The sequence below is a fragment of the Seriola lalandi genome, unplaced genomic scaffold (assembly GCF_002814215.2).
Source record: "Seriola lalandi dorsalis isolate HSWRI2012SDOR001 ecotype SW California unplaced genomic scaffold, Sedor1 jcf7180002054938, whole genome shotgun sequence".
NCBI classification, from domain to species: Eukaryota; Metazoa; Chordata; class Actinopteri; order Carangiformes; family Carangidae; genus Seriola; species Seriola lalandi.
Genome location: NW_019525490.1, coordinates 189111 through 201231, shown reverse-complemented (window position 1 = coordinate 201231; position 12121 = coordinate 189111). Strand labels below are relative to the sequence as shown.

The following is a 12121-nucleotide window of genomic DNA, read 5'->3' as shown; positions in this document are numbered from 1 at the left end:
AACAATTTTATCCATTTGATCTGCCCCTAATAGCTTTAAGAAATTCAGATTTTCTTATTAGAAAAAAATCTGCGTTGAGTCTTTACTTTCTCTAAAGTGCACATTATAATAGTTGAGGATTATAGTATTATAATGCAATATGTGTTACATATTTTACAATAACTTTAAATATGTTGAAAGTGTTGCAGTTGTTGATGGAAGTTAAATTAATAGTCAAGAACACATTAAGTCACATTTATGGATATAAAATTTGGTTAAGAAGAGAATAAGCCTGAGGAAATATTAATAATAAAAGGGCAATCATACTTTTATGTAATATGTTAATCGGTTTTTATTAAACGGATTAATAATGGGGATCTGCACATGCTTCATGGATGTATTATGCACCGCAAACGTCATCAGCACGCGCCTGCCGTGTTGCTCGCGCCATTCCTACAAGCGTGTGTTTCCATCTCTCATTACATTAACACTGGCAGAGCTTTAGTAGCCACTGTTACAAGCATATATTCTGCTTCTCTGCCGTCATTCTTTTAGGTGAGTCCAGTTTTATATTTATCCTTTGCTTAATCATGAGAGGAAAGGCGTTATTCGACACCACGGACGTTGTCGACGCTTGGTTTCGCGTTGAATAAGTTTAGCTTGCTAGCTAGCCCTAAAGTTAGCTTTGGTGTTTTGTGTATGCATGATTTGGGAACTCAGTGTGGCCCGTTTCCATTAGTGAATGAGCGGTTGTCGTATTTAATAACAGATGACCCCCGAGGGCCACTAAAAGGAGCTGGACCACACTGCGAATATTTCAGAGCTAATGAAACTCAACTCTCAATCAGAATGATTAAAATGTAACAGTGTTGTTGCTGCCTCAATCTGACCCCTTATCACCGAGTTTGTTTTGATTCTGTGCGCCTCAGAAACAAACTAACCCACTTCATGGACGTTTCTTGCTTGGTATGATTGCATTACGGTGTTAAAACCATTATAACAACGTTTCTATGCTGTGATAGAACCCTAATAGCACAATCAGTTGTCAGGTAAAGGATAACATACAGTCAGTCAAATCTGAGCCACATCATTGATAACGTTTTATTTGGTACAGCTAACGCTATCATCGTTTAGCGTCCATTAGCTTATAAAGTTATGCTGCCGCTAGCTTGCTTGTTCACTCAGCATTTGACAATTAGCTTAGTGTTAGCGGTAGAGGCCATGGCATATGCCAAACACAAGACGTGAGCTTGCTAACGTCGTATAAGACCCCCAGCCGCGTTGAGTTGAGCTAAAATACAACTACAATAGTGAATTGTAATTGTAACCCCGTTAGCAAGCTACTTGTTTGCATATTTGCTCTACAGAGTGTCATAGCAGATCGTCAACAATCAAGTTTTATGTTGTGATTTTCTTTTAGCGCATGTGTTGAGAGTGTATTCAGTTCTCACCTGGTAAAAAGGACAGTATGCAAGGCGAATGACAGGTGTACAGATGGGGCATGTTGTGCTTGAAATACCTCAGCACAGTCTATATAAAAACAGACAATAGGCCTGTTTCACAGAGGACATTTCTATATGTTATTATAGGAAAAGCATGGGTGTAAAAAAATGAAATTAAGGATGGCTGTATTCCATCAAGCTCCTCAGTTTTAAGGTTCCTGGTATAAGGCATGGTGGCTTGCTGTCACACCATCAGGGCTTAGTGAGACACTAAAAGAGAGAAACCATTGTTAATGTTATTAGAAACAAATGTGCCTCTCCTACCATGACAAGTCAAAATGTATATAGTGAAAGAGGCCTATGATGTTACAGATCCAGTGTACAGCTAGAGAAGCAGCACCAACAATAACAGACCATATTTCTATTGTATATTGATGTTGTGCAAGTATCCTCCTTCGCCTGTTAAAGACGATTTGACACCATTTTAAGACTGACTGTACCATCATGCACAGGAACTCAGAGACTCTTGCAGACTGTTGCAGTTGACCGGAGACACTTAACACTTACTGCCTGTCCTTATTGAGGGAATCACCTACTCTGTGTGAAGTACACAACTTGAACAGCCTAAATGACCATCTTGAGAGTCTTTCAGTGACCATTTCAGCACTGAGAATGAGTGAGTCTTTAAATTATATCAGTCCCTGGGTTAAAACTTTTATGTATTAATGTTCAACATAAACGTAGTTGGCACTGATATGATAATGACTTCACCTGTTTGTTTGTCTTGACAGTGTCAAAATGTGTCACAGGCATGTGGTACAACTCTAAATGATCTCTTTTTAATCAAATAACATAGGTCACAGAACCAAGTAGGAATAGAAACAAACAAAACAAGATCAGGCAGAAGGAAGAATAATGAACTCCTGTGTGATGGTCTGTCCTATGCAAGTCTTGGTTGTATCTACCAGTCATTTTTTTTGTTCTGGAACAAATCCAAATATAGCCAAATAGGTGAATATGCTCTCTTGTGAGAGACAAAGGTAGCCATTGCTTTCACTACTATATTTTTCTCCCCTTTTTAATTAAATCCTTTTTTAGGGACAATAATATCCCAGACACTAACTTATTTGGTAATTGTGATGCCAGAAAATGTTAACATTGCTCAGCCCAAGGCATACTTGAAAGTTTATAATCACCATGGTTACATGCATACTAGTGTGTGAATTAAGAGTCTTATCCTGCTTTTGATCAATTTGAAGTATGACGTTTACATGGAACATTAAGATACCTGGTTATTTATATCCTCATAATTATAATATTTTCCAGGTTTCTGATCATGTGTCATTACAAGTATGTCTTTGACTCCTCCACATCCAACCTCTCTTTGTCATTTCTGTACCAACTGACGTAACTCAGTAGTTGTAGTAGTAACGCTTCTGAAAAAGAGACTGACACCACCTACACAGTCTCGGGTCACTATACCAGAAGATGGTACTGCCATCCACCAACCCCCCAACCCTCCATCTGCACATGTGGCAGAGACAGTTCAGAAACCTGGAGTAAGTCTTTACATGTCACAATATCTTGGCTGCTATCTAAGTACACCATCAAGCATATTTGGGTTTCTCAAAACTGGAGTAAACGCATATAGAGATGTATGAAAACAGAATATGCGGAATATCACATTTTGTAGGTCAATTTTTTGTTTTATTTTTTATATATCTCTGTCGTTTTACATGGAGAATGATCCCTGTGGAGGCTTCCAAGAGTTGTGTGACAGCCACCAGAGACATTAATCCCCGTCTTTAATCTCATTAAAAGTACAGCAAAAACCCTCAACAGAGTCCTAATAGATTTGTTACTGGTTTAATAATTCATGTATTGTATATTAAAAGAATCAGCATCTGTTATGTGACAATGGCTGTGTCCAAAGCACTGCTACTGTGTTCTTGTGTGGATATGGCTGTAATGCAATTACAGAAGCACACAATGGATGATGATGCTGAATATTTGTTTCTGGGCTGTAGGTGGCAGCCTTGTTCAATATTTTTCCCCCCATTTTTCTTGACTTACTAACAATGGCCCACTTCTACCACACTACTACTGCTTGTCCCACAGATGGCAGTTTATCCAGTCAGTCAGTTGCTTCGGAGAATTAATTGTCTGACCGGTTTGTGCTTTTCTATCTGGAATGAACTGCCTCTAAAAGTTCCTGACTGCAATTTCTTGACATGTGATCAGTTGAAAGACAAATAATTAAATAACGTTTGGTAGTGCAAAGTTTTTCATCTCTTCCTTGTCAGAGATATTATCTGACACTATTGGGAAACTCTTCTAGCTGAAGAATAGGAACTGACTATGTTTTGTAGTGAGGGAGGTGGGGGTAAACAACCTTTTTGTTTTTCTCTTATCTGTTATTCTATTATTGACACACCTCAGGAAATGTTGAAATATGACCTCATAAGGAAAGATTTGTGATGCCAAAGTAGGTAAGGCAGTGTTTTTTTTTTTTTATTATTCCATTCGAGATTTTTTTTTTTTTTTTTTCTAGGCACATAGGCGACTGATGTACTGACTCAGGTACTGCCTTTGAAACTGAAAAACACCTTTGGACCTGTGAAGCTGGGGTGCTTGAATACTATCTGGGACATAGAACAGCTCTTTGTGTGGTAGAGATGACTTGCAGTGTTTCTATCAGGTGTGGTTTTCTTTATTCAGAAAGATTTGTTTCTTTCTCAGGATGGTTGACAGTGATTTCAGTGCCGCTTGATCTATAATAAAATGGGGGCGAAAGGGATAAAACCAGCCAAAACAAAAAAAGAAGATTCCTTGTTCTGACATTTTTTGAAGATGTAATTTGACTCCCTCATCTTTGAGTTGATGTCTTATTATGCTGTTTTTCCCTATGGTGAAAGTATTATAAAAGTTATTTTTCTTTTTTCGCTCAACCAGAACTTTTCACAACAAGAGCAATGAAATTCTAATTTTGTCTGCTTCTTCCCCTACCCATTCCTCTCTCATATTCCCCTGCAGATATATCCAGCTATGGATATGGACAGTGCCAGTTCAGTGGTGCTGCAGGCCTTAACCCAAGCTACCAGTCAGGACACATCTGTGCTGAAGCCTGCGGAGGAGCAGCTCCGACAGTGGGAGACGCAGCCAGGCTTCTACTCAGTTCTTCTGGTGAGAGATGATATCACATAACTGGAATAAATCTGCTCTAGTGAAAACTATTAAATCTCTAATAAATGGAGATGTTAATGAATGTAGTGTATTTTGAAGAAAGCAGGGTGTTTTCAGGTTTGTGTTCATTTCTAATGCACGTTAAGTTTTTAAGAAAGTTCTGAGTCTTTATGTAACTTAATTCAAACGGTAATAGGGGGGTGTTTCCTTTTAGATTAATTATTAATAGGATGTGAATATTTTGCATATCAATAGCAGATTGGTTATATATTCTGTTCATGTGTTACGATTCATCCTTGAAGTTTTACACAATGACTATAATCACAGCAACAATTCACAAGATTATGAGCAGTAAGGAAAGAGGAAGAAAGAGGGCAGTGTAGGGCAGCCAGCTGGGGATTGATTTGTGTTAAAGGAGTACACAGATCTTTTTCAACGTGTAAGACCAAGTGTAGTTGAAAAGTCCGACGAACAGTAAAATAATTCAACAGAGCTTAGTGTACCCACAAATCCTATGTTGATCCATAAATGAATACTCAGACATTTTAGGAAATATGTTTGTTTACTGTCTCACTCGAGCTTAAGTGATAAGATTGAGTGATAGGATTTCAGTATCATCTCTGCATTCAGTAGTGAAATTGGCTCAGGATGTGTTCTGCCCAGCTAAGCACAAAGACCTATTCACAGGAAAATGTATTATTTTCTATATTTTTGTCACAAATACATTGTGGAAAAGAGAGAAAACAATGTTCTGTTTAAGTCAAAATAAATCATAGAAAACACATTTTGAAGTATCCAATCCACCCATCTGAGATTGAATCAAACTAATTGTAGCATTTAATTGGTCTGAAATCCGGCATGTTATTTATACACATTATCAGCTATTTAAAATGTGTAGTATAAGGGATATGTGTGTGTGTGTGTGTGTGTGTGTGTGTGTGTGTGTGTGTGTGTTTTTTTTAACATAGAGAAAAATAATAACTGAATTTTACTGCTCCTGTAACTCTTTACAAAGAGTTACAGTGTAAGTTAGTTATTAGAGTTTGGCTCACTTATCAACACAGTCAGTAGTTTGCAACTTGTGTCAAAGAAAAAATTGTACCTTCTCTCAAAGTCATAACTCGGTCAAATCTGAACACACACATAATACATATATTTTTAGATTCAGAGTGTTACGTTTCCCGAGGATATCATTATCTCCCTATAAACTTCCATAAAGCCACTTAGAAAATTGTTAGTTGCCAGTGATGCTATGGTTCAAAACAACTAAAGCAAGGTGTGCTATGTACCCTCTCTCATTTAGTTTAGGAGAATTATATCTGCACCTCACTACTGAGGATGGTACAGGAGGGACAGCATCAGTACATTAAATTTCAGCCCGGCCAGCTGAATTCCAGTTGCACTGATGCATCTAATAAAAGTTTAGTGACAGCGGACAGATTTTTTACTTGCATAATCAAGTGAATAGTTACACTCTGCAGCTCTGCTAATGGCATTTTATTCCCTTGATACAACAGAGGGGATGTCTTGTGTCTGCAATAAAGCAAAAATAAAACTTAGAGTCCTTTTTCATTTAACTCACGTTTGTTCCCACAGCCCCTAAACCTGAGAATATGAGAGCCAAGATTCCAATCTCTGATATTACTGTGCTGCTCTTTATGGAACTCCTGCCTCTGCAGTGAGTAGGAGAATGACTTTGAGAACACTGTGACACTAATCAGACAGATTTTTCTCAGGTTATGGCCACATTTTGCACATCAGAAAATTAAGCACTTATAGGAAATTAAACTACATTAGTGTCTACCAATTAAATATCAGCCTGTCCTGTATTTTAATGGAGCAGCGGCAAGTGTGGTTTGATATCATCACATATATGTCATTACTCTTCAGTTTGGTTAGAGTTACTGTTTTTCTCTGTAGTCTGAGCTGTCACGCCTCATTTAACTCAATCCATCAATTGCCTGGTATTAGCCATTTGAGATAACAAAACAATGTTAACAGTGCTAAGCGTATATTTATATATTTTTCCACAGAATATCTTCAATAACCACATGCTGGATGTGAATGTCAGGTGGCTGGCTGTGCTGTACTTCAAAAATGGCATTGACAGATACTGGAGGAGAGTAGCGCCTCAGTAAGTACCTTCTTGTCTCTCTTGTTCCCTATTTCTGTCAGCCTTTTCTCTCACTTTTCCATCTTGGGCTTTTTCTTCGTCTCTTCTCCTACTCATCTCTATTCCTTCATTTATTTTCTCATTCACTCTTATTCTGTCTCTATTCATCAGCCATAATCTCTCGGCCTGTTCTTGAGGCTTTGTCATTCTCTATAGATCTTTTTTGTAACAGATTTGTAGTTGCATTTTTCTGTTTTGTCTACTCCTCATTGTGTTCATTTGTCTTTTACCAGTTATAGCTTACGTCTGCAGTTCTGCCTCCATCACTCTTCACAGCTTTCTTGTTTCTCTTTTTTACTTTCCATCCTGATTATTCATATCATTGTGCTCTGATTTTATACTAAGTTTATTGTTTTGTGTCTCTTTTGTGTGGTGACTGATCGACTTTAGTATTCAAAGCCTACAGCCTGTCTTTGGGTACCTGACTAACTGGCTTTTGTTAGATTTGAACTGAACATTTGCTCTTAAATTTGCAGGACAGTGGCTGGCTGTAGATAATCAGTTCTGCCTCAGCACTCTGTGGCCATTCTTTGATTTCTTCAATAGATTATTGCAATTTTCTTTCTTTCTAAAGTTTTCTCCTCTTACCGAAATTGTTTTACTCTTGTCAGTAGTTTAGTAAACTTTCATTTGCTAGAGTGCTGTGCAAGGGGTTTTGCTCGTTAGTTATATATGTGATTACCTTTGGACCGTTGCCATTAATCGAGGAGTTGGATACTGTGTGGGACAGCACAATGAATGTGGTGTCACTGTACATAGCGTAGGCTACATTACATAGCATTTTTATTCTGTAATTACTGTAATTTAGAGTAATGCATTGCAATTACGGCCGCAGTCCGAGTCCAAGGTGAGGGCTTCAAATGTCTTGTATTGTCTGACCAACAGTCTAGAACCTGAAGATACTCAGTTGAGTATGATAATTGCACTGTGATCTAAATTCTTGAGGGACTGAAAAGAGCAAATTTTTGGCGTTTTGCTTGAAAAATGTCCAATGATTATTCAATTATCAAAATAGTAGTTTGCAATTATTTTTCTGACGACTAACTAATTGATTAATTGATGAATTACTCCAGCTCTGCTTGCAGCTAAATTAGTTTTATTTATTTATTTATTTATTTTTGCTTTAACCATACAAAAACAACAAATCTAACAGGCTAAAATATTGTTCATTACATCATGCATCGTGAGAAATGCATGTTGAATTCTTAGGTCCATTTGGATACTCATTTTGTGAGTAACTGGTCAACTGAAATTAAAATTAATGAATACAAGAGCTGCAGACAACAACAACAACAACAACAACAACAACCCACATTACCTTTCCTGCTAAAGTTTCCTTCTCATCTACAAACATGAACATACATCTTGTCCTGCATCTTAGCTTGTTGAAGGAGTGACCAAACAAACATTCTCTGAAGAAAAGTGGATTGCTAATGCAGGTTAGGTAGCTAATTAGCTGCTCTGCAGGAGCACATTAAACAGCATGTAGAGGTAGCTGCTAATGTCACTAATGTCCTTACTCTTCAATACCACTAACCACACACTGTCTGCCCATGTCATAAAGTGCAAGTTTGTTTACTTTCTCATTTCCAACGTGTGTCAGACCAACACTGGCAGTCTGCCAGCTACTGTCAGTTAAACACAGACAGTGACATGGCTGAGATGACGGCTGATATTTCCCCAAAGATGTTTTTTCTTCCTCCTAATATTTAAGTTACCATTAATATTTGTTTTTGACTCTAGAAAGGAAAAGTAATGAGTAGTGAGAGTACATGTGACTTCAGTTAGATTTGAGCTTGGACTTTAAAATTGGACTTTAAATTGGACTTTAACACATTCCTTATGCAGGTACATTGGTCATTTATTTGATACTGGATAGTGAAAGGTTTTTTGCATCAATCCCTCAGTGAGCAAGAGTCACACTGCAAGGCTTTCACTTTGGTCATACTGTTATTAAAGGGCTTTTAATTGTAAAACAGGGAGGTGATACTGGCTAAATAGACCTTTTTCATACTGCATAGCTGAAAAAGAACATGTAGCCTAACTAATAGATTAAAAAATAAAAATGACTATATACTGGCATACCACTGGCAGGGCTTCCTGGGTCGCTTAAATGTTACTGGGGCCATCATTAATGTTATTAGTTCTACCTGTACTGTTTCTGCTGTGAAAAAAGGTCATCTGCTTTTTTATAACTTGAAAAGCCCCCTCTCATTCCTATTTATTAATGATCTCCAGGGCTGTGCCCAGGCCTGCCATTTCTCCATAATGTTGTAATTATGAGATTGGAATTTATGTTAATTATAATCCATGTATAAACAACAGTATTAGTCAGCCAATAAAATGTATGTTGTTATAGCACCTTTCACACAAGCGAGTGCAATTCGAATTGTCTTACAGATAACTGACAAGCTGATAGATTCAACAGCAAACCAAGATTCAAGCACACATTTCCTTGATGTTAATATATCTTTTAATCTTCAACCCAATATTTCTTTAAAGCTTGCCTTACTCTGACATTCCTGAAATATTTGTGCGTAGTAAATCTTGTTTCACTAATTCACACTCTCCCTCTTGGTAATTTGTTTTCTACCCATATCTCTTCTCTCCCTGCCCAAGGTTACAGCATGATTCATTCCTCCCTCTTCTTCACATCAAACACTCACCCATGTCGGGCTTCAGCAGCAGTTGAAATAAACGATATTACTTATACATCTTGTGAAACATTGTATTTATGTGCCTCTTCACTCTGTCACTATTTTACACACACCCCCGACTCTGTTTGCGAAAACTCATTTTGCAGGCTGCAAGATGTGAGTTGGAGAGGAGCGGGGGGTTTATTCAAAGCTTACTGATTAAATCAGGCAGCTGGCATGTCCTGTACTATAGAGTGTTACACAGGGATTTAATTGATCCCATAACAACTTGGCAGATTGATGTCATATTCATATCTTCACGATATTAAAGTTTGTGCTTTGCATGTCTAGAATTTAAAATTAAAGTGTAAGGAGTCACTTAGGATGTGAGCTGCATTCTACAATGCCGGTGCAGCTGGCACCTTGCTGACATATTGTGACAAGCACTGTCGCCCTCAGCAAGAAGGTCCTGGCTTTAAAAGGTGGCTTTTTTACTTTTCTCAATTTGGGTAAATGTGGTTACTGAGAGGCATTATCCATTTAACTACACTTACTGTTCTATGTTTTTTTTTTTTTTGTGTGTCTATTTTGTATTAAGTTCAAAGCTTGGCTCTCTCTACTTTGCTCTTTCCTCTCTACCCCAGTCCTTACTTCCTCTGAACATCTTTTTGGTTGGTTTGTTTACAGTGCATTATCAGAAGAAGAGAAGACGTCATTGCGTGCTGGTCTCATCACAAACTTCAATGAGCCTGTCAATCAGGTTGGTAGCAAAAAATGTGATGTGCTATGAAATATTAAAGAAAGAAAAATCTGTTAATGCATCAGATACTGGTAGAATGAAACTCACTGATTTGGGTTAGAGTACATTGGATTTTGATTAAACTACTTTGTATAAATCCATATGATGTACAAGGAAATTGACAAAAAAAAAAACACTTTAACACTTTGTTGCATGTTTTAATCCATTTCACATGTTAACTTTTTTCTGATGTATAGTACTGTAATCATTGGAAAGACTGTAACCAGATTTTGTTTCCTACACTGCCTCTTTGTGCAGTCAAGGAATGAAGTGAGAGGGGTGGGGTGAACCTTGGACACCCAGTTGTTCTCATTAAGGAAGTGGTGTGAAGGCAGGTGGTATGAAATACATTTGGAGCGATTTGCACACTTCACTGGTATTTCAACCACGTGTCGACACAAAAACTGTTATGGTTTTTCTCATATAAAAAATGAGTTAGATCAGACAAGCTGTTCCTATCCAAACAAATGAATCTGATCACAGATAGAAGGGGAGGTTAAATGGCAGATTTTATTCTTATCTTAAGGAAATTAAAAAGCAATAATGCAGACAAAGTCACTGCACTCCCATTAGTCCCAGAGGAAGAAAATAGTAATAAATGCTCTGCAAACACACTGTTCCCATAGAAAAGGAGATTATAAAATCTTGGCACCCAACGCTGGTGTTAAGGGGGCTGCATTATATATTGCATTCAGAATCCCCATCATGTGTAGGATAGTTGTCTGTTTATGTAATGATGAGTGTTTTCAGTCTTCATGCTGAAATACATTTAGTGGCATCACACAACATCCTGTTTTACAGTCCCACTCGCCTTGTGTGCCAGGGTACTGACACAAGCACTGGATCAGCAATTGTAAATTTCTCATGGTACTTTTATATTTTCACACCTCTACTGTGATTGATTATTGCCAGACTGAAATAAATGACACACACTGAATCAGTGAAGCAGCCATCAACTTTGTTGATGTTTTAATTAGGACTTGGTGATTGGACAGTGTTCAATATAATATGTAGGTAAACTATTTTGACCGACAGGTAATATGCTCTATAAAAATTATATAATTTGCCAGAGGTCAAATTGTTTCTTAAAATGCAACAAGAAATCTTCAACAATAAATGTAAAGACATGTAACACTAAAATAAAGATTTGAAAGGATGTTTAAAAGCACTGATAGTGCATATGGGGTTTTTTATCAAAACGAAGGTTAAGAAGTTTCTTGATAAGCCAATATAATGTCCAGTAGAATGCTGCATTAAACAAAATAATCAAAGAATGAAGTGGAGTATAATTCATCTGTCTGAGAGGACATGGAAGGTGGGCCTGAATAGTGGCCATCCATCCTGGTTTTATACAGCTTGTATGTCCCTGAGGTGCAGCCCAGCAACATGATGACTGATAGGTTCCATATGGCAAGCAGTGAATGCCAGTTAAACTCCATATGTCTCTCATGTCAGAACCTCTCCTTGTCGAATCACAGCTCCAGAAGGGAGTATGGCGTGTTCGTGCATGTTCGTTGCAGTGTGTGGACAGCTGACATTTAGAAGTTGCTTTATCCAAACAAATTTTGTGAACTCACCTTGCTTTCTTAGAAAACATAATGACTTATTGATACTTGAAAATTAAATTTGCATGCTCATTGATTTTTATTACTAGAGTATTATAGGTGTTGAGCACACACATAAATATATTTATCAAAGCATGCATTCTGTAAAAAGTGCAATAAATTCTCATTCTTTTGTTTCTAACTAATTGTGGGTAGAAGTGAAATGATAATGGGATCAAAAGAGATAAAAGTGAACAAGGTGCCATCGCTGCTTTAATCTTTATCATACACATTTAAAAATGGGCTTGATTAATGGATTTGGGAATTAAGTGAGAAAATGCCATAACGGATATTAGGTCGGATGA

At 37.4% G+C, this 12121-nt stretch overlaps 1 protein-coding gene across 1 annotated transcript in view; it reads left to right on the top strand.

Annotated features, from left to right (window-relative positions):
- Positions 1 to 412: 412 nt before the first annotated feature.
- Positions 413 to 12121, top strand: part of ipo11 (importin 11) — a 114885-nt gene continuing 103176 nt past the window's right edge. Inside the window, exons 1-4 of the mRNA XM_023393535.2 lie at positions 413 to 534; positions 4455 to 4604; positions 6638 to 6738; positions 10101 to 10173. Coding sequence (XP_023249303.1) covers positions 4467 to 4604; positions 6638 to 6738; positions 10101 to 10173 — 312 coding nt within the window. The 5' untranslated portion in view covers positions 413 to 534; positions 4455 to 4466. The remainder of the gene's footprint in view (positions 535 to 4454; positions 4605 to 6637; positions 6739 to 10100; positions 10174 to 12121) is intronic.